The sequence below is a fragment of the Hetaerina americana genome, unplaced genomic scaffold (genome assembly GCF_022747635.1).
Source record: "Hetaerina americana unplaced genomic scaffold, ioHetAmer1.1.p SCAF_10, whole genome shotgun sequence".
Taxonomy (NCBI): domain Eukaryota; kingdom Metazoa; phylum Arthropoda; class Insecta; order Odonata; family Calopterygidae; genus Hetaerina; species Hetaerina americana.
In genome coordinates, this window is record NW_027286070.1 from 16,675,548 (window position 1) to 16,700,071 (window position 24,524).

Consider the following 24,524-nt stretch of genomic DNA (forward strand, 5'->3'; position numbering starts at 1 on the left):
TTTTGATAATATATTCCTTATTCTTTTTTACAATAAAGCAGCCTGGAAATAATTTTAACTGACACTTAAAAATTATGTGAAAATGCTACTCAGCATTATCATTACATACATTTATAGCGTGCATAGCCCTTATTAAGATGATGTTTTACATGTATGTTATGATGCAACAGTTTCCCATGACGTCCACATCACATTTAGTCTGCTCTTCTAATCTTTACACTCTATTGAAGGCAGATGGAATTTCTGACTGGTGCAGGGGTTTCATTTTCAAATTTCCACTTGCATTGGCAAAAAATAGCACTGTTAGATGGCTTTCATTGGTTTGTGGCCAGGTAATGCATTCTCCACTGTTATTACGTGTACATATATTTGCTCCAGCATCTTCTTCCATGAGCCTGCCTCATCACAACTAAAAACCTGTTGATGCAGGTAGCCCTCAGAATCTATGAGCTTCTTACAGCTACCAATTAAACTCTCTACTACTTTTGACTCAGAGCTTGCTGCTTCACCATCCTTCACAACGCTGTGGATGTTTGTTCTTCTCACAAACTTCTCAAAACACTCACTGCTCTCCTTAAATAATTCTTCTGCCATCAATGATATTGACATATTCTTAATGAGGTTGGCAAAAATCACTTCCCCCTTCTCACAAATGATGATGATATTCTTGATAATAGTGTTGCATAGCAATTACTTTTAATTTATACATGTGAGATGCAACTTTCAACAACATTGAGAATATGTACCTGTTGCATTGATATTCTTGTCACTCTCTTTGAAGCATCTTCAAATATCTCCTTAATTTGTCCTCGTTCTTGAAAAAAATACAAATCGTGGATGTGGACTGTTTGTTGATGTGCATAATAGATGAGCCATGCTCACATCTTGTTCCCCATTTGCAATCATCATACTTTTCATTTCTACTGTTATTTTTATTTTCTTTTGCAATTATCCTCACAGATTTTTCCAAACTATGCAAAAATCTCTAATAATATATCTGAGCAGTTTCGAAAAATGTGTGAACTATAACTATATAATATGAAAATGATTTTGGAAAGAGTGCTAACCACAAAATGAAGAAGCAGGAATGACATTATCCTGGAAATTTGCCTAACCTCATCACTTGTTGTGTAAAATGTCACTAATTGAGCAAGTCATTTTTGGGACCATTATTTTTTTTCATTATGAGAATCATTTGCTATGCAAGGTTCCAATGTACACTGAAACAAGGCATTGAATATATTACAATAAACATATTAATGCTTCATAGCTTGTTTTCTGAAAATTATTGCCCCCGTAAACTGGTTGGACTTTCAATATTACGTTTTGAAACTTCTGGCATGGAATCTGTAATGATTTAATGTTACGTAGCAGGTGGACTGTCCTTGTAGCCATATATCTTTGAATAGCTAACAAAGGTGATTAAAATGTTTAAATAACCTTGATACAAATTCTAAAAACCATGTCACCTGAAGAAATGAAATGAAAATTATTATATTATGAACTACTGAAATAGTAAGCATTACTCAAAACAAGGTAGGAGATGGTTACTTATGCAATTCTAAATGAAAGCAATTGTATTCATTAATAAGCTATTAATGGGAAATTTCATGGAAGATGCCTGAATACTAGGCAAGTTAGTATTTAAGCATTAAGAAGAACATTACCTTGAACTTAAAACATCATTTCATCGAATCTAAAATAAAAGGTAATAAATTACATAGGGGCTTAGGATAGATTACAAAAGCAATGAGCAATGAGAGCAATAAATAGCACAGTTATTATGTCCTACATTTTCAAAAGTAAGTTTTTCAAATATTTCAGCAATTGGCTATGTTAGACAACTGTTGTTACACAAAATGGTTAAAGGAGAAACCATTAACATTAAAATTTGAAATATGACAGTGACAGAGTGAATTTACTATGTACTAACGATGATGCATACTCAAAATAAAAAAGCAAATCAGAAAGAGAGTAATATAGCCAGATATTATAAGTCAATAGATAGGATTTAACCAAACAATCATAAAACTACAAAGAGCATGTTTGAGTTTAAGACTTTAATACGTATGTTACTACAGCTGAGGAGTGCTTAGTTTTTATCCAGATAAAAGTTTTGAACTTGATTCACAGATTTTACTAAGAGAACAGAAGGCAATGTTGTCCTCTGCAATGTATTTAAAAATACTAAAAAAATTGCTGAAGTACGCTATGATATGTACCTATTGTATAAAAAGAATATTTACTTAAAACACAGAAGCTGCTGAACTGATGGCAATGATAAAAAAGGTATTATTCTCACATTTATGATTCAGAAGTTTGTGATAGGCATTTGATAAAATAGGTATTTGATTTGTCATCACCAAGGTAAACCCCTGGGGTTGAGACAGTTTGACCAATTATTTATAAGAAAAGAAAATGACCAACCGAGAAGTGAAGAATGTTAATAAATCTATTGAAAAAACATTGTACAAAAAAATAATAACACAAGTCATCACCTTTATAAAAATCACTGCAGGGAAACACCCATGAGGAGATGAGGAGAGTAAAAAAACGTGCAAACCTACAATAAAGAAAACTGTATTGATACAACCATAGTACCATAAATTTGAACAGGTATATTGTTTCTATGGTCAAAATAATAGCAATTTAAATAATTTAACAAAAAATTTATCAATCATAAAATGAAAACTAGGCATTACTATTAAAGTGGAAATGAAGGGAAGAGTTGTCAATTTAAAGCATTTGCATAACAGCATTCATAAGATTCTGTTGAGGAGAAAATAAATTACTAATTGAAAATCAAATATGTGCTCTTAAATAGATTTTAAAGTGAATAGCTATGAAATCCAGTGCTGCATATGAAAGGATTTCAGGATAAATGGCAATAGGAACAATGGATAATTAAGCAAAGGTGTCACTTTATGGAATTTTGTAATTTCAGGGTTAGCATAAGATTTATCATTTTACACTTTTAAGGAATTAATAAGATATCACTTAAGTATATTTTTGTTACACAGACTTTTTTAATTATTACTTGATTCCTATAATTTATTTAGATAATGAACAAAGAGGTCATAGAGGTGGTGTATTAGTGATTTTCCAATTAAATGCTCTGTTATCTAAAAATCCATACCAACCAACTTCTCCAATATCCATTATCTCCATCCCAATCATTTCCTCACTCTGGGGCATTTTGGAGGTGGAACATAGCCCCTTCATCAGAAGGAGAATGAATTGAAATTGTATTGTCAATGGTGAATGGAGGGAAATACAGGGGAAAGTGAAGGTTATGAGAGAAGAATGCCACCAAGGATTGGGGAGGAAAAAATGGTGAAAAAGCTAATTGGCTATAACAAAATGGACAGGGGTTAGATTTATTTTTATATTTATTAGATTATTATATTATTCTTATATTTATATAGATTTATTTTTTATAATTTGGATATGAAGAAATGGCTATTATGTAATTAAGGATTAAAACTGAAGAATTAGGCTTTATTTCTTAAAGTGTGGGAGGACTTTAGTTAAATTATTCTTCATTACATTTCATAACCTAGAAATTTTGTTCAGCTACAGGATACTGATTCCAAAGTAGTACCTCAAAGTAACTTTCTCTGAATAAAAAAACCATAAACACAGTAATCAACCCGAAGGTCGGTTAAGTAGGAGATGGTAGAGATCACCCAGTACTAAGCCCTATACGGCGTGTGAAAATTCACACATCAGGGTAGGGGGGTCAGTTCCTTTCCCTGTGCCGGTTATGGCTCCCCAGGTTCTCTGAATATTTATATTAATTTCATGGAGTAAAAACTGTTGTAAAGTAAACTTTAATTACTATTAAAGTTCCTCATTAAAATCGGAGAATAATGTGAAGCCTAATCGTGAAATGAAAACTTAAATGAAATTCAAAATCTAATGTATCAGTTAATTATGAAACAGAAGCAAAATATCCTGAAAAATGGAATTGTGTATCAAAGACCATTATTTAAGCTAATTTCATAAAAAACTGCATTTTATCTGACAAAATGGATGTGAAAGTGAATCAAATCACTTTGAGCAACACAATTAGCCAAAAGATGGACTAAAGTCAAGCAAAAAAATCTAGTAGCCAAAGCCAGTGTTTTCATACTAAGTGCACAAGCATTGTGATAAAAAAGCCGTTTCAATTCATATTCACAACTTAAATTAAAGCAGGACGAAATGATGTTTTTCACGCAGAATGACATGATTTAATTAAGATTCCATCCACAGGAATATGATGCTTATGTCATTTTTAGATGATTCCAAATAATCACTTACCCCAAAATGAGACAAACACAGCATAGAAGACAGTGCCAGGATGATCAAATAGATATGCAACTTGGGCGTAGCCACAGACATCTGACAGGTCCCAAGTACGGCAGCCAATCTCCTCATCACAGAGAGGGCACATTCGGAATTTGCCAGAACACACCTCCTGAGCTGGCCGATTCCAACCCATTGTCGCCACACCATATAAAAAAACTAAAAGTCCCACCACTGCTGCAGGGAGTAACCATCCTGTGTAGAAGCCTGGAAGGATATGGGGACATGCTTTAGCTTGATTCAGGGATTTAATTTTGAGCATTCATGCCTTTTATGGCTTCTTAGAAAAAATAATATGTATTTGCATCTCAGAGTGTAAATTAATCACAAATGCAGAAACTTACTAAAAATGGAGATGAAAAGGTGATTAGGTGTGTAGTTGGTTCACCCAAATACTTAAATGGGGAAAAATGGATCACAGGGTGGATGTTTGATTAACCAGTTTCATCTGAACTCTTCCATAATTTCAACACTGATAAAATTAATTATTCTAGCAGGTAAACTAGTACATACATAATGATAATAGCTGTTATTAGGATGAGTTATCAAATATGGTGATAGTTTACACCACGACTAATCCATTAATAATTTATTGCCTATTGTCAACACATAGAGACTCCTATTTTTACATGACTTTTGTGAGCATATGTGAAAATGGATTGCAAAATTTTGTTTTCCATCCAGCAAATAAAACACTGGTCTGGTAGTGTTTATCTCATAATACTCGAGTGAAGTGGGACATGAGAAGTGAACTGAAAAATCCCGTATTGCCAGAGTTCAAACATGTCTCGATGTGGGTGGTCAACAGGCTAGCCAACACTTCAAATTCAATTAACCTATTTATATAAAGATTTATGTGACTGGGAGAGACTCCCATCATCAGTGGTAACCTTATAATTCAAAAGTGATGTGGGACCATGCCTGAGCACTATGACATATCCTGATCGATGTTTGAAACACTTATTTAAGCATAAACTTTTACACCTCTCTCCATCTAGAGATACTTTCTATTTTCCTCTTTGCCATCCCAAAGCCTATCGTCTTCCTATCTCCTTCCCACTTTCTTCCTCCCGTCATCTTCCTCTTATCTTCTGTCTTTTAATATCCCACTACCCTGTGTTCTCCATCCGATGTTCTACCTCTCTCAAATTTTTTCTTGCAGAATTCTTTCACCTGTACCATTATAATGATAAATTCATTTGTTTCTATTGTAATTCATTTTATTTGGCCTACTAATCCATACCTTTATCTCACAAACCTATACTACATGCCACTGCTGAACCATTAATTTTAATTATGATGATGCTCATCAAGATAAATAAACCAATTTATTACATTTAATGCCAGAAGGCATGCAGTTCAAGGGGTGGAATTTCATAATTATGCTTAAAAGATTTCTTGGTATCTCTATTTTAAGGCATACCCTATCAAATTCTGAATTATATTTGTTTTCTGCCATGGCAATTGTGGTTCCCTAACACTGGGACTGTTGAGACCAATTTCATCCACATATATAGTGGGTCTTATCAATAGGAGTATAACTGCAGCAGCTTTTTTTGGCATATTGAGGAATCTCCCTTCACTCTTAAACCCTCCATATTTTACTTTGGCTGCTCTTTTCCCTTTGAAATCTTCATTTGCTAAGCATTGTCCTTGTTGGCTGATATTTGTTTTTCCTTGGGAAATGCAGAACACAAATAGTTCCTCCCACACTGTGCCAATGCTACCATTCACTTCAAAACTTTTGACTTTTCTCAATATATATTTTACACTTTCAGATTTCACTTCATTGAATAGTTTGATGTCCATATTAAATGAGTTTGAAATATTACAAACTCATTTTATTATTATTATTATTGATATGAAAAATTCATTTAATATGGGTTTCTCAATGTATACTGTTTCAGGTATTAACACAATAATAAAATTTCACCTATAAAACGTCGTACTCAATTAAGAAATTTCATATTAGTATGTTAAGTTAATACAAGTTAACTTTATTTAAAACTCCCTTTTCATTGCATCTACCACCGTGAAATATCTGGCCAAACTTATGAAATATTTATAAATGACTACAGTCTACAGAGGCATCGAAAATTCAAAAGTGTCATAAAATATTGCCTTGTTTGATTCCTCGGCCTGAGTTACACTCTACCAAGAGAATTCCTGAGCCCCAAAGAAAATCCATGTCTATACATATCAAAGGTGAAAAGGTACCACAAAAAGGCAATTACTTCCTTCAAAGAGGATTAACTTTGAAACAAAGAGAAAGCATTTAATAACAGAATTAGGTAAAATATAATAATAATAATAATAATAATACTTTATTCATTTTAAAAATGGTACAACCATATTAAATGTCGTCAATCATAATATTACTTAATATATAAACATAAGTTCTTAAATGTGATGAAGATTGTCACAAAAGAATTCATCCAATGAGTAAAGTGGGTGAGCAAGTAACCAGGTATATACCCTATTCTTGAAACTCTGGATACCATCTGATTTCAACTGAGTAGGCAGATAGTTATACAGTCGTATGTTCATATTGTGAAATGTGTTGTAAGTTGATGACAATCTACAATAAGTAGTATTTAGATTCGATTTACCTCTTGTGGAATAAAAACTATTAATCAATGACATGTGCAATTAAAGAGAAGACAAAATTACAGAGGTCTTCAAAGCATGGTCCTAAAGGTTGATGCTGGAAGTCACATTGACTAATGGAAGTGAGAAACAAGGAAGCACAAAAAAGAATAAAGGAGGAAAAGTCAAAATGGAGTATAATTAGTAAAAGAACCAGATGGATACGATATGATTGATTTTCTAGGAATCTAATTGAAAAAGAAAAGTTTTCATTGGGAAGAGAGAAGGGCTAATCACATGGTCCAATTGAAGAAGGATGTTCAATGGAGGGCATATTGGGGCATACCAATGTCTCAACATTTAAAAAGGAAAATGTATACAGCAGCAGTTAAGTTACATTAATGGAGAAATACTGATGACGATATCCAAAGGGGTATGATAAGTCTTGAGAACTCTTAATTTGCTTCCATAGCAACATTTTCACTAATATTTACACAAACATTCACTTACCTAACCAAGCAAAATAAATGGCAGTCTTCTCGCCAAAGTAAGCCCGTATGTGATCAAGTGGCTGGTACTTGTACCACATGCCCCATCTTGCCCAGTACTGGTACAAGACTTGCCTTGGGTTCAGATTTTCTTCATGGTGGTCCTCGCCTCTGATTGTCTTCTTCCCCTTCCGTTTGTCCTTGTTCTGAAAGTGTTTTGGAATCTCATATGGGCCCTAATTTATAGAGGAGAAAATAAATTTACTGTTAATTCACACGCATGAGTTATGAAGTATAAAACGTACAGCCATTAAAGCATAATCTACAGCTAATTCCCTAGTGCGGAACAAAAAACCCATTCATATAAAAATAATAAAGAAATTGTTGAATTCAAACAGCTATTCCTTTACTTGACAGTTTACATGCAATACTGTTAGTAATCCCAGAGAACATCAACTTTATACATTAGAATTCGCCATTATAGTGAAAAGAAAGGGGTTCTCCAAAATTCGCACTCTTCCCGTCGCCAACTGTTGTTAATCACCAGGACTTCAGGTTTGCAAGCTTCTTATGATAAAAATGAGCTGGAGCACATTCTAAAACGATCCACAGATCAGCAATTTAGGGAGGGTAGGGTAGAGAAATTGCCACTCCCCTCGCAGAGTTAAAGTTCCTGCATTGAAAATGTGCGCAAACGCCTAATTAACATAGATAAAGTTCATATAAACTGCGACAGAAGAAAAAAAATTATTAATGGTTGCTGGAAGTTTATGGATAAATATCTCACTTATGACTTTAAGACGAATAGGAAAATGGCATATCCTAAAGCGCCATTTCCTAAAGCGAAAAACCCTAAAAAATCTTCTACACTCACCTTGGAAGAAAAAAAAATATTCCCAAGGTTGTCGATAATGGAAAAACGCTACTATTTGAGAGCATTTAGAGCCGGCAAAAATTTAAGTTGGTCAGTGGTCCAAAACCAGAAAACGAAGCATACCTACTTAAGGGATTCCTCCTTGGGCTCCTCTCTCTGTATCCTTTAACACGAGAGCTGTTCTTTTCACCCTTTAACCCCACTCGAGATGTCATTTTCCCGTCTGCTTGCCTATCCGTCTGCAAAGTTGAAAGCAGGATCCCCGAGCTAAGCCAACAAACCAACACACTCTCCTTTGGACGGCTACATACCAGAGAGATTGAGGGCTCTTAGCTGCAAGATAACCTTTCTCCTTTCTCACACCCCATTGGTCACCCTCCCCCTCCATCCGACGAAGCGGAGAGGTTGAGCTAAGTAAAGCACAAGAGGAGAGTGGCGGAAGGCGAGGATAGTAACTGTCGAGGGAAGCCGAAAGCGACCGGCCAGCTTCTGTTTACAATGGGGGAATAGTCCCTGGGGGTTGCATCGGAAGGAGATTAAAGGGCCACAAGCTTTATTGCTTTCTATCCCCTACTTCTGCTGTAAAGAGGCGAGGGCTGCAGTTGAAGGTGACCCACAAAGCTGTGGAAATAATGTCACACAATTTTAAAGCGGGATTCAGAAACGGGGTCCAGGAGGGAGTTCTTGGAAGATCGGGTGTTCTTGTGAAATAATAGCGAAGTGGTGCTTAAAATCTTGAAGTCTCTAAATGGGTAAAGGTCAAGGCGCAAAAATTATTCGCCTAAACCGAAATTCGAACGCAGAACCATTGATGGACACAGTAAGAAGAAGCACACGGCCGGAAATCGAGGGATCCAGGTTCAAACTTCTGTAAAGGTGAGCGTTTTTTATTCACTGGAAAACTCTTGTATTTGTGTGAACATGAGTGGGCGACAACCGAAAATTTATTCTTGAGGAATTTATCGCAGTTCCATCAAATGTTTTCAAGTAATAATTAAAAACCGCCAGCTTACAGCACAAGAGTTATATTTCGAGGCGCATTCGACTTAATTCACACCGCAGGCCTTGGCTTCGTGACGTAATGGAATTTATAAAGCATAAAAATTGCGTAAATTTTGTGAATAGTGAGAAATAATTCCTGAATTAAGCCTTGCGCCGCATATATTTTCAGTTTAACCAGAACATTGCTTAACATTTTTTCTAGCATTTTTATCCTTTTAATTTGAGATTTTATTTTTCTAATCTGCTAGTCAACAGATGTATACTATAGAATTTTTTCAAAGCTACACACGATGCAAAATTGTCCACAGTACGGCAAAATTTAGAAAGGTGAATTATTTACGAATAGAATTAGCGAATTTACGATTTTGAATAGGAGGTATTTTTTTTAACTAACTCTCTGGGTCGAACTCGGGACTCTGAAGTCAACGACCCTATTCGTGTCACATGCACAATTCAAAAGACTCACCGATCCACATCAATCGAAGATTGGGGTTGATTTTTGATATCCAAGGGTGCAGCTCACCCAGAAACAAGACATCTTGAGGTTCGTTGGTACTTTGTTCTGCAGTTTTTTTAAAAAAATAGTCCTAGAGTTAATCACATTACGGAATGGGAACCTCAGGGAATGTACATAATGACTCTGGAACGATCAAAGCTTAAGCCGTATTTTTTGGAGCTATCGGGAGTGCCATGAATCTTGCTAAAACCATTTCTCTCGAAACTTCTCACCTTTAAGGACCTGAATTAGGAGTATTTCTATATTTTACCTCTAAGGTAGAAGGAAGAATAGTTAGTTCACAACTTTAAAGGACTCTAATTTTGCATGGAGTGTCTACACCTTAGTGCTTACTTTGGTATGAGAAAATATGAGAACTCTCTTGAAATGAATACAAACTCTTGCCGTACGTGAGTGCCATTGATGCTTTCATGAGTGGCCATCATAACATCTTCGTAGGTGCTCATCATCTGCTCAACGTATCTCTCCCGTGTCGTGGCGAATACCATCATCATTTCCTAACCCTTCACCAAGAACTCAACATTCTCTGTTTGGCAGCAACAATGTCTCAGCGTCTTCCACGTCCACTTTTCTAATCTTCTATGGAATTCGAACACCTACGTAATCTCTCCACCCACCTCACATGACGATAATGTTTCTTAGTTTGTACCTCCGCTCCTTCTGTACCTCCGCTCCCACACTCTAGAAGTCTCCAACATACTTCCTTACATAAAATGTACGTCACGAAATTATGCAACACAACGATAAAAATACAAGTGAGATAATACCAACGTGAATTTCACTACGTCCTAATCCCGCGCGTTATGATCGAAAGAAATCACCGTTTTTTAAATAAATTTATTGCCCGAATGCTGGAATCGTTAAATCTACCATCAGCCCTGATAATTGGCATGGCTCATGACGGATTAAAGTTCAAACCAGGGCACTTTGTTTGATAATTAATTTATGTTAAAAGATGTTCATCCCGAGAAAAAGACCTGGGACCATCTGGTTTGCAAACCTTTACCCTGGTTCATCAATGAACAACAATTATTTTATGGTTTTCCAGAAAGAAAGCCGAAAGTCGCGTCAAATTTCATGATAGTCTCACTAACATGAAATAGAGACCGCAATACACTCTGCAGGACAATTTTATGTTTGTGGGACAAAAAGTATTCAAAATTGGGGTCGGGCATTAAGGTACGATTAATTTTGAATTTTATGAAAGGCAAACTATTCTGTATGGGAGTGACCCGACCAATGAATCTATTACAGGCTTTATTACCATCGCATCTTAGTGACATCCCATCAATTACAGTCAGCTATGGTCGGCGTGACGAACGTTATCATAAACTGCTACATTCTACAGGTATGCTAACTGTGAAGCATTTTCGTGCTAAGTGCATAAATGTAATGCCAACCCCTAAAGCAAGATCCAAATAAACCGTAAAGTCTAAATTCAAGATACAAACGACGAGCAATCCCGATATATACTAAGTTATATGAGCCATTTTTTACGGCCAAATAAATCTGATTGTCACCTCTTCTATTCTTATTATTTTCCTTTATCGTAACATTTTTTTTCAGGGGAGCAATTGCCCAAAGATTGTTACAAATAAAAGTAGTTCTTTAAATAAAAATTTAAAGATATAATTATGAAGTGTTTTCTGTTTTCATAACCTTGGGGAAAAATTTTCTGCAGTAAGAAAGGAGAATTCAAAATATATATTATTATTTGATATTAAAATTAATTTTGTGTTTTCTTCATTTTTATATTTTATTAACATTTCATTTTTTTGGGCTAATTTAAAAAAAAATCAGTCATACTTCTTCTTCCCATTTGGGCACCCAGAAAGGAAGAAGTCATACACATTTTATATTTTAAAATTTTTGCCCCAATCTAAAATAAATAATTTAAAATGAGTAAATCTTAAAGTTCTGAATAACTTTTTAACAATCCTCCGAATAGTTCTACTACTGGGAATTTCGGAACTCAAATATGACCTTCGGGTATTCACAAATTGTACCTACTTTTTCTAAAAAGAAAAAAAAAAGTTTCCCGTGAATTGCGGCGGAATTTAGACTTCCCGAGGAAGTATAAGGTTAGGAGAATAGTCGGAAACCACGCACTGATTTAATTTGGCGAAAAATTAGGATTTGGGCTCTCAGTAATTCCTCATTAGATATAAGAAGTAACTCCTTGCTCGTCTTCCTGATAGCTATTCATTAACTCACTTTCAGAGAGTTCCGCTGTTCACGGTTAAAAAATATCTCGGATGCTGATGTCGCCAACGCTTTCGAGGCAAACTCTCCAGTCCAGTTGACTCCCTTGTGTTATTTGTGTTGCCTTATCGATAGGATACACGCAGCCTCGACAGTAAAATAGCGACAAGATACATTTTCATGGGATTAAATAGGTTAATTTACGAATTAATCGATTAGCGGAAACATTGCTAAGCCAGAAGGAAAATTTCATGCATTGGTTAACAATTGGAAATTATCATTACTAGACAGCTTACACATTCGGCGGTTTTCATTAGGGGTTGAGTCAGGGACAGTGAAAATCCATAGTGATTGGAAAAAATAAAAAAATAAACATTTTTTTCCTTCCCAATCATAAAATATTTAATTCAAGTAGTTTCACTATCCTATATCAATGCATAAAGTTTAACACAAATTATCATCCAACTAATCAAATAATCATGCAATAATTCAAGTAATTTCGCCAATGCGATCACCCCATTTGTTAGGCAACACACACACACAAACACGACAATAAGGGAATAACCAAGCCGCGAGAAGCATCTCCGTTTGCAACGACAACACTACCACACATGTTACTTTTCAACATTTAGTCGCGTTAACTCTCCAAAAGTAGGGCGCTTTATGAGTATAAACCAATACAAAGTCCAGGATTTAGCTTCTTACAATTACTGTAAGTCCAAATTCTACTTTTACAGCAATCTGTGGCACGGTTTTCAACCATCTACTAAGATTTTACTTCCTCAGTAAATCCCAATTTTATTAGAAATTACAGAAAACCTGTATCGTCAAACTCTAACTTCTTGGAAGTTTTTTGAAATGCTATTCAGCACTTTGAGATCTCAAGACAGATTCAATGAAATTGGGAGTAGAACGCAATTTTAAGTGCAGCGAAGAGTAGTTACGAATGATACTACTATGCCCAAGGACTTAATTATCTGCGTTAAGTCGCCTAGGCATTCAGAACCTCTTACGGGAAACATTAACTGCTGTACCAAACGGTCATTACCGGTCGGCACAGGCCGTCAACTCTACTTCCTCTGCTGCACTCAAGTTCAAATGGCCGATTATACGAGGGTCATCCGGAAAGTAGTACCCGTTCGTGCCGCATGAAGTGCTGACGACGCGAGTAGCCGCTGGACGAGGTCAGATAGCTTCAGTGGCTTGTCTGCCTTCTCTGAGCCAAGTTGCGTGACGCTAGCATTGCCTGTGTTGTTTCTGTGATTGTTTACAATGTTTAAAAAAATTGAGAACGCCGCCAGTTGTGAAGTGAGGGCAGTGATTAAATTCCTCAATGCAAGAAACGTTCGCCCATGTGATATTCATCGCCAATTAAAGGAGGTGTATGGAGACAATGTAATGGACGAGTCGTCTGTTCGGCGGTGGTGTCGCAACTTCAACATGGGGAGGGGGAACACACACGACGATGAGCGTTCGGAGAGACCGTCTGTCATTACAGACCAACTGGTGAGCTCAGTTGACGAATTCGTGAGGAACGATCGGCGCGTCACAATTGATGACATCTGTGAGCATTTTCCCAATGTTTCTCGAACAATTGTTCATGAAATTGTTAAACACCATCTGCATTATGCAAAAATTTGTGCAGGATGGGTCCCTCGCAAGCTTACAGATGAGCACAAAACCAAGCGTATGGCTGCAGCACTGACGTTTTTGGGACGTTATTCTGATGAAGGAGACTCTTTCTTGACTCGCATAATTACTGGTGACGAAACATGGGTTTGTTATGCATCACCTGAGAGTAAACGACAGTCAATGGAGTGGCATCATGCTCATTCACCAAACAAACCAAAAAAATTCAAGACAGTTCTGTCCACCAGGAAACTCATGGCAACCATTTTCTGGGATCGACGAGGTGTATTGCTTATTGATTTTATGGCCCGTGGAGACACTATTAATGCCAATGCGTATTGTGAAACATTAAAGAAATTACGGCGGGCAATACAAAATCGGCGGCGAGGTCTATTGTCTACTGGTGTCATTCTCGTTCATGACAATGCCAGGCCTCATGCAGCTGGGATAACACAAAAACTTTTGCAGCAATTCAAATGGGAAACTTTCGACCATCCACCGTATAGCCCGGACTTGGCCCCTTCAGATTTTCATCTCTTTACAAAGCTTAAAGACTTTTTGGCAGGAAAAAGATTTGACAGCGATGAAGAACTTAAAGAAGGAGTGACCCTGTATCTCAATGAGCTGGCGGCGAAGGACTATGCAGCAGGAATACAGAAACTTGTCACACGTTATGACAAATGCCTTAATTTGCTTGGAGATTATGTTGAGAAGTAGTTTAAAGTATCCTCTTTCAAATAAATTTTTTTATGTTTGTTAATATTTACTTTTGTGTCTTTATTTCACGAACGGGTACTACTTTCCGGATGACCCTCGTATGTTCGAAATGGAGATTAGGAGATGAACTCAAAATTAATGACTTGACGACCATCGGAAATGGTGTCATACTTCGATTCAATTTAGGTGATTGGCGGCTGAAGACGCGTGTCCCACTGTCGTCGCCTTCCAAGAGCCTCTCTTAGAATTATTGAAAATAGAAAATTGGGACCTCGGCCGTGAGCATAGTTATAATAGTTGAAATAATAACATGTTTAGTGTTTCCATTGCGTACTAATCGATGAGATGAGCTATTAAAATTACGAGATATAGTTTAAGTAATTATTTAGAACGAAGGAATTGTTTTCAGGTGGTTTGAGTAGAGATAAAGACAAATTAATAACCATTATCCATTGAGTACGGAAATTAGAATAAAAAATTAATGCCACGAATAATACCATTAATGGACAATATGGAAAACTGAAACATACGCCATGATTCCGCACGTGGCGTGCGTGATAGAAAAAGTCAGTAGAGCTCCCGCCAAATATGATTCATTGAGTTGCACTATACTACATTTTAGTAATAAATGTATATGCAAAACAAAAGACCATTTGAACTTACATGCAAGCACACGAGTCCAAACGCAGTTGTGGCGAGCCATATGTTGCCCAGACGTCAAAATCGCTTAATTTCTGCCAGTATGAACATCAAATATCCACAAAAAATCTACAAATCCGTCAATCGGCAATAGAAGATCACATTTGCAATGGATCTACCCACAATATTATTAATATTAATTAATTTATTAATTAATTCATTAATTAACCCATTCAATCCCATAGGAATGTGTCGAATCGATATTTTATCTTGAGGCTGCGAGTATCCTACCGATAAGGCAACACAAATAACTTCGTTAACGCGAGAGTCATAGAAAAATAGGGCCGATATCTATTTTCCTGGGCTGATGAGTATGGCTATTGAAATTATTAGCCCTTTTACGCAGAAATGGAACAATAGAAATTTACAAAGAGGATAACTGTTTTTGGGAATTTTTAATGATATTTAAGAATGAAAAAATACTTAGTCTCATAACAATTAAGCATGACTCTCATGGATCTCAATTTGCCCCAATCAGAAATCTTCTCCGTTTTCATAAAAAGCACAATGCATCCCAACAATATTTATTTCTTCAAACATAAAAGTGTATGCTTCAATGTGTGCCGCAAGGAAAATTCTAAATTTGTATTTCCTATCATCAATTTAGGGAAGTTACATTGAGTCATGAAGTTTATCCAATACAGCATGCAGTAAAGGCATTCCCTGAATTACTGAGACACTTGTTTTACATTACAGTTCATCTAAAAATATTCTTTCTATTTTAATGTTTAAAAATTAATATTGATTGCAATCTTCTCTTGGTTTTATCGACATAAGCCAAGTTTCTCGGGTCATAGATTGGAACTATTAAGTGCATGTTTACTTCTAGAATAATCTCAAATAACTGTTTCAGAAATGAATCATCAAAAATTAAATGCTTTTAAAGATAAATCTAGTTTCAGCTTATGCAAAAGCTTTAGCATTTGCTTGGGCAAATGCCAAAAATATTTTTAGAAGGAGTTTTCATGTTTAGCGCTTATCACAACCAATCTTAGTGTCATTCTACCGAGTTAGTGTATTATGTGTATTACTACCGTGTAAGTGGATTTATGGAGTCTGGCGTTTTACCCTAATTCGCTCCCAAGTCCTGATTAGATAGCACAAAATATCCTTAGGCCATAAAAAAACTATTAAAACAACTCATTCTTAGCTCTGTACAACTTCAACTTCCTTTAATTCCATCCAAACTGCCAATTCTCCCTTCCTCCCCTAATCCGCTTTCCCAGCATTCTCCCCTGCATAACCACTTTCAGCATCCCATTGCCTCCCAGTATCTTATTTATCCACTTCTCTTGCCTACTTCAAATTTCTCCAAATAGTTCTCTTTCTTCCCCTACCATGCCCCGAACGTCATCGTTGGTTTTCTTTTCCGCCCTTTTTTTCTTCATTCTTCTCCAGACCCACATCTCAAAACTCTCCATTCTTTCAGCCTCCCCACAAAGTAGTCGAACTTTCTTATTCTATGCTGTATTATTTACTGCTGAGATAAAAAAGACAAAATCCCTTGCAAACGTATAAGAATGCACAAAAATATAGAAAGCTGAGAAGTTGTTAGACATAAAATAAACGGATGCACTCATAGGAGAAATATTAGCTCGAAAAGTTGATAAGATCACAATAAGGCAGCGGTTTAAAATATAAAAATAGTCATAAAAAACGCTGGGTCTAAATTTTATCATAGAAAATTAGCAAGATCTATACTTGACTAAAATTAATGAAATATCCCTTTTATATAATTTTTTAATGTAAAAAATGCAAGCATGTTAAATAGTTTGTTAAATGTTAAATAGTTTGACAGTGATGATACTAAACTAATATGAGAATTACATCAATTCTTTTATAAACCAAACCAATGAAATGGCAGAGTCTAGTCGTCGATAACTGGTAAGAAAGAAGACTTTTGTTTGCGCATATCTTCCCCTATTTTCTCGATTTCATTTTTCACCTATAAGTAAACACTTTTTATTTATTTCCAAATGTAGATACACGACAACTAAAAAGCATCTTTGAATTAACTTCGCTCGAAAATGCCAAATAATGGCTTAAAAGGAATAATGACCAAGGCAGCTCGTCAAAGATAAGAAAAATGAAATTTCCTCAACCCGATCGCCGGCAACTTCAGTATTTATTTTTCTGCTCTAACATGCAGCACAATAAAGATAAGATTGTATTCCATTCCCTGCTCCGAAATTTCAAAAGAATGCTTAGAGAGTATTGACCCAACAGCAAAGGTGTCGCTCAATGATGAGACAAAAGTGTTGTAGAACTTGGAAGCTACATTTTCCGTTGAAGCAGAACGTGAAGCCCCTCTCTCCTCCCCCACCATGCCTAGTAACTCCTCGTTTGGTGCTCTTAAAATCCATCTAACGTTTTCAATTCCTCTCCACACACCCAGCGCTGGAAAAATAAGCACTTGCAAGAAAAAGGGACTTGGTGGTAGCGGCACTTGGTACAGACAATATTAGAAAATACTGGATAATGGAGAACCCTGCTGAATTGATGGGAGACATGATCTTGGAAGCAAAAGATTGAGCATCAGTTAAATGCTTCTAAAATATATGTACGGAGAATCAATGAGAAAGTTAGATCTGGTGCTTTCCCGGCGTATTTGATTCGTGAAGGATTCTCGGGTCTTCCACCGGGTCAAGGGTTCCATATTGGCCGACGTTTCGATGCCCGACTCGTGCATCGTCTTCAGGGTTGATCAACCCTGAAGACGATGCACGAGTCGGGCATCGAAACGTCGGCCAATATGGAACCCTTGACCCGGTGGAAGACCCGAGAATCCTTCACGAATGAGAAAGTTGGTTGGTCGGGGTCAGGACTAACGATTAATTTTTAAATATGGAAGAGGAGGATAAAAGCAAAGGAAGTTCCTGGAGGAAATCCTAAAAAGGCAGAAGAAATGAGCGAAGGAAATATTGAATGGAAATGGGATGTTCAGGCCATGATAGAGGAGAGATTTTTTGATAAGGAAATCGAAGGGAATAAGCTTTTCGGAAGGCGGTGCAGAAGATGCAAAGATCAAGAGAAGGAAGTAATGTAGGATAAGCAATTTAAAGTTCACGCGACACGTATTGAATGACGGTAGTCAGAATCATGCACAACCTATCTATTATAGGTAGTTTGACTTTGATGATTGAGCCATTGGCGGGTGCACAATTGATATGAAACGTGGGGACCAGGCCCAAGGAGGGTGGGCTCGTAACTGTTCCAGACGGTCGGCGGTGGGTGAGTACTCACGTCATGCAGGGGGAACGCGGACGAGAAGGTGCCCTCGTCGACGAGCCTCTGGATGCCCACCTCCCCCTTACTTCTCCGGCCGAAGGTGCACGTGGAGAGGATCTCGTGCAATATCCGGCTCCGCTGGACGTTCGTGAAATACCCGTCTCTGTCCTCGCTCCCGAGAAACCTGATCGGAACGAGAAATTGCACACGGTTAGTTGAAAAAGAGCTCTTTCAAAGGGGATCTCATCAGGTGTTGACCGGAATCCGTGCACCCGATATTAAAGAAAAGCAATATTCGACAGAGGGGCTAAAATGCCCAGCCGGGTTCATTATTTCCTGCGGGGAAGCATTTATGAATCCATTCTTACTTTTAATCAACTAAATTGTAATCAAGTTTATATATGTATATATATATATATATATATATATATATATATATATATACAGGTGTGTATATATATATACACACCTGTATATATACACACCTGTATATATATACAGGTGTGTATATATATATTTATATATATATATATATATATATATATATATATATATAATACACAGTAACACACAATATAGAAACACAAAAAAAGACAACCAGTCATTACTTCTATATCTTCAGAGGAAGACGGATTGTTTCCGTCGGAATATCAAGAAATTACGTGTGAGTGTTCTTCTTTTTTTGTGTTTCTATATTGTGTGTTACTGTGTATTGTACTATTCGGCACTTCCGTGTTACGTCTACGAAAGCATATATATATATATATATATATATATATAGTATATATAGATGATTTCGTCGAAGTAACACGGAAGTGTTGAATAAAAAACTTGGACAGCAACAAACAGTATAAGAACAAATAAAAAGAATCCTCACACGTTATTTCTTAATAATTTCGACAGAATTTACCTCCGTCTTCCTCGGAAGAAACAGTAGTACTACTGTTTCTTCCGAGGAAGACGGAGCTAATTTCCGTCGAAATTATTCAGAAATGAAGTGTGAGTGTTCTTTTTATGTGTTCTTATATTGTTTATGTATATATATATATATATAGGTACATATATATACAGGTATATATATATATATATAAATATATTTATATGTTAGTGTGTATCACCTCTGTGGCGTTCAATAATGCTTGATGCACAAGCATTTCATCACAGCCAAAAGAAAAATTAAAAAACTAACCAAAACGAAAACAACTCACTTCAATATTTTGGTGATCCCTGCCACCTTCAGCAGGGTTCGAAGACTTACTGCGAGGTGTGATTTGTACCCTGCCGAAGTTAACCTGGGATCACCGGAATATGAGAGAGAGTTGTTTTTGCTCTCGTTAATTTTTATTTTACTTTTGACTTTACTTACGAGGATCATTCCATAAGGAACGAGACAAATAACTAAAACGCAGAAGCGGTTGATTTGATTCTAACAAAATTTCGCCTATATTTCAACATAATCGCTCCCAACGTTAATGAACTCGTCCCATTTTTTCTCGTAGCTTCCTTATTCCTTCGCAAAAGAATTCTTTCCATTGGCCCCGAAGCCAATTTTTCACCGCTTCCTTGAGTTCCTCGTTGTTGGCATATCTTGTTCCACACAAGGTGTCTTTGAGAGGTTCAAGCAGGTAAAAATCAGACGGGGTAAGGCCTGGACTGTATGCGAGATGAGGTAAGACTTTCCTACCCAATTCTTGAAGCTTGGTCAGGTTAGCCCAGGTGACAAAGCTTAGCTTAGTTTAGTCAGCTGGGTCGCCCGGGCGGTCGTTGTCTTGCTGAAAATGACTCGTTTCGCCAAGAGCCCACATCGTTTACTTCTGATAACATGATCTCGCCTAGCATATTGTGATGGGGATAATAAGACATTTTCAGCATTATTATTAAAGAGACATCCTTCCACTTTATGAAAGAGATTTAATTTATGATTTAACCATCGCTCCTTGAGTGACTTCCAGCCTAGCTCCTCTTGCATTATGGATACCCCGTACTAAGTCTATCATTACAACGTTTTACAAAAATATATCCTCTACGCGATCCAATTCGTCAATCAATCCTACTTCGTGAGGATCCCATATACGTGCAGCATATTCTAAATAAGGCTTAACCAGCGACAAATGACATTTCTCTGTGACTTTTTCATCACTTTTAGTAGTACTCTTCTAATAAATCCTAATTTTAGTGAGCTTGTCCACATATTCCCCGTATGTGTTTCACCCAGGAGAGAACGTGAGTGCGGGCAACGCCTATGCATTTAATTGAATCTACTCAAGAGGCAATTCGATGCAATAGGCGTTCGGGAGGCAATTGCTTTTTTTCCAAAAACTCATCATTACGCAGTTCTTTAAATTTCATTCTAATTGCCAAGTGTCGCATCAACGTTGTTTAGCATTAGGGTGGCTGATAAAGCGGCTGTGTCTTCAGGATTACGGATATCTCGGTAAATCTCTACATCGCTGGTAAACAAACGCATCATGCTGGTAACTACGGAGTCAATGCCGTTAATTTATAGGAATAAAAGAGGTCAGAGAACACTAGAGTAGTTTACCATGGGGTACTTCGCCGAACGCTATCTTAAAAACTAGAAAAATCGCGTCCACTGGAACATTTCTCTCTCCCGTGGTAAGGATATCATGAACAAAAAGGGCAAGTTGTGTCTCGCAGGATCAACCTTTTCGGAAACCGTGCTGATTTTTCATTGATAACTTCTGATTATCGAGGTGTCTCACTAGCTCGAACTAGCAACTATATGTTCCATTACCTTGCACGAAATGGGTGAGAGGGAAACAGGCCTGCAATTACCCAGGTCCTCCTAGTATCCGTTTTAAAATATTGGTGTTACATCAGCCGCATTCCAATCTCTGGGAACCTTTGATCCACTAGCACTTCTTTAATATTATTTCTAGATATGGTGCATTTTCCGACGCTAACTCTAAATATACGATCGGCTATTTCATCGGCCCCGGAGTATTTATGAGGCTTAATATTTTGCAGGGAACGTTCTATTCCATTATATGAGATTTCAATCTTGGGGATCGGTTGGCCGGCACGATTTGATAAGCTATCGGGGGTATTCTGTGAGATCTTTTTGAAGACGCTTTGAAAGAAGGAATTTGATAAGTTAGACTTTTCGAAACTGCTGGTTACCTTTTTCGTTTTTGAGTGAATTATCTTTAGATTTATTACCTAGAACCTCTCCAACGTACTACTAAAATGGTATCGGATTCTCTTTCAACTTTGCCGTTAATCTTTTCCTTTTCAAATCGCTTAACGCCTTCCGAAATTCCTTAATGGCATTCACCTTAGATATCTCATAATCATAAGTGAACTCATTCTTTTGCCAACTAATACCCCTGAAAAAAAGTAAAGATGCATTAAAAAGTTTTAAATGAGAACTTGATACCTTTTAATTATTGAATTCCCCTCGTAAATGCGTGTGCATCAAGCTCATATGCATATGTTTGATACACACGCACATGCAAGTCAAGATTTGTGTGTCTCTGTACTCTCACATATTCACTCTATATATCAATATGCATAAAAGATCAGTACGTTTCCATATTATCCCATTAGGTTTGATGCATCAGTTGTTTTAATCAACTACACTCACTTATTTCATAGCCATTAATTCATTTTAAATTAGAGTGCTGATATAATTACATTTCACACGATTATTTCGCGTATAGAAAAAACAGAACCTTCACATATTAAAATAGTGATCGGTTACCAAAATAAGGTCAGAAGAATGAGTTGAGGACTGAGGTCAAAGTTAAAACTAATTTTCAGCATTTACTGGGCTGAGTTGACTGTTCATCTAGCTATATTTTTTATTATTACAATAATCAGGGTGGTCCAATATTGGAGTAATCATCTACTCAATGAAGAATCCCAACTTTAATCACGTGTCATAGCTGCATAGATTAAAAGACATGTGCTGTGGTTATTTTAATCCTTAAACACCGGCACAAATATTTCAAAGTGCAGTGGTCTTTTAAATTGCAATGATTGACAAACTCATTGAATAATATACAATTTAACGGAGAAATTATTCTTTCTCAAATTATCTTCAACTATGCATATTTTTACACTTGGTCCAATTTGTGTGAGAACAGTCAAGCAATCATTAAAAGCAAACATTAAATTATCGGGGGGTTTTTAGAATAGCAGGGTACCACAAACGTAAAGTTAAACTGTTAAGGTTGAGACGAAGAAAAGGGACAGTATAAAGAACTCTTCGACAGTGATAAACTATATATTGATTGGGCATACCTCCTTTTGACAGTTATCTTAGGAAGTAAAACAGCTGTATTCATCACATGATACTGCAAAAAAATTTCTTCCAACTATTCAATGAGTCAAAGGAAATAGTTGCAACGTAAAGCAGATTTATGAATACTGATGCCAGAACGTTTAACCGTTCGATTTTTACGGAAGATTGCTGAGTATTACGTAGATGTGAACCATGACTCCTCAAGATGAAAATGCATAGGTAGGATGAAACGGAAAAGCAGTGTCCTCAAAGATTTTAATGACCGATTCGAATGCGAAGCTTTCACTGCAAAAGTCAGAACATTTTTCTCAAAAAATAACAGTAGTAAGCTCTAGAACACTTAAATTCAGTCATTTTTCAATTGGTTATAAATTTGACGTGTTGGGAATAAAATTTTGTCTTTGTTTATTGCCTAATCCCGAACTTAAGTCGTTCGGAATTAGGCAATGGACGGTTCATTTTTGTAAGTCTAAATATCATAGTGAGGTTAGGAGTTGATCTAAGGACCTGATACGAGATCCTCTTCAATGGATATTCAATAATTTGAAAAAAAAAATATTTACAAAAGTGCGATAGACATTATGCAACATCTTACTAGGTAATTGACAAACTCAACGGACATTTCAAACTGCAGCTATCTTTACTTCATGAGTTTACTGTTAATTGGCTACGATAAAAGTTTCCATGAGTCTTACTAGGATGAAAAGAACGAAATTGGCGATCACGTTATTGAGGGGGCTAATGCAATGGATGCCCACCCTAGGGGTACGGTTCGAATACCGGCCGTGGCCTAAATTTTCATAGGGCCACCTCAGCTGTCATGTGGATAGCACTTTTGAGTACGCCGTCCGTGGGAAGGGACATTAAACTGCATGACCCTTTGGAGACTTTCTTCAAGAGTAGGCTAATGCAGACGCGGAGTTTCTCTTTATCCTTCATTTCCCCATTCCATGAAAATCGACCCTCGACCAAATTGCCCCTCATCCATTCCAAATGGCGCAAATTACTGCATCAGTCAAACGCCACCCTCAATAGCTACAAATTGCTAGAAGAACGAAATTATTCGCTAGCCCAATAGGACTGTAAAATTTTAAAGCAGTCGTCCGCGACGCGAGAGAGAAGTTCAGTTTCTCTGACCGTAGTACATACGTTGCGACGTATCTCGCGCGTTGCGACAGCGAAGAACCGGACGGGGACGATAAAGAGAGTTCATTTGACACGGACACGAAGAAAAAAAAAGGCGGGATGACTGGGGGAGTGAGGGGCACCGCAAAAAAGGGAGGACGCACGCGCGCGGAAAAGGGGACCGCTGGAATGAAACGCTTCCCTCAAGGGTCTTTTAATCTCCGGCCAGCCCCACTGCCTCCAACCGGAAATCGTCGTCGCGCCGACAGCCATTTCGTCCGACCTCCCTTCCCCCCTTTCCCCCGCATCCTATCGCGAAACGTTCAGAGCGCTGACCTTGACTGTCGAGGAGGGGAGGCGTTATTTCTTTCCTGGTAAAAGGGGAAGGCGGGTGGATGTGGGAGGGTGCGTCGGACAATAGGGGTGACGGGCGGGAGGTTGTGGGTGGTTTCGATCGCTCTGCCGGAATAGAGGGACCGAGCTTTATGTGGGTCAATGAGAGGACGAAGGCAACGGACATAAAAAAATGTGGCCAATAAATGACTTTCTCCGTGCAATATTTTGACGTGTCCCGAATGGATGAAAGGTCGGGGGACGGGGATGGTATCCCATTCAAGGACGGGAATGTCGTCCAATATGGAGCAAATTCCAGGTGCACGGTGAGGGAGTATGGCGGGGGGTGTTACGTGCACAAATTTGCCACCGGCATGCATGAACAAAAGAGCTAGACGACTTGCGTAGCACCGCGAGAAGAAGGGAGAACCCACGCCCACATACTTCACGCAATAATGGGAGTGTTTCTATAATTCGTTGAATTTTGCTTATCAAACAAACATATTTGAGTGC

At 37.2% G+C, this 24,524-nt stretch overlaps 1 protein-coding gene across 1 annotated transcript in view; it reads right to left on the reverse strand.

Annotated features, from left to right (window-relative positions):
* The window catches only part of LOC139700268 (anoctamin-7-like), a 540,106-nt gene that overhangs the window by 18,228 nt on the left and 497,354 nt on the right, over nt 1–24,524 (reverse strand). The window contains exons 7-9 of the mRNA XM_071598904.1: nt 18,305–18,473; nt 7,444–7,657; nt 4,303–4,554 (exon numbers count right to left, since the gene is read on the reverse strand). Coding sequence (XP_071455005.1) covers nt 4,303–4,554; nt 7,444–7,657; nt 18,305–18,473 — 635 coding nt within the window. The remainder of the gene's footprint in view (nt 1–4,302; nt 4,555–7,443; nt 7,658–18,304; nt 18,474–24,524) is intronic.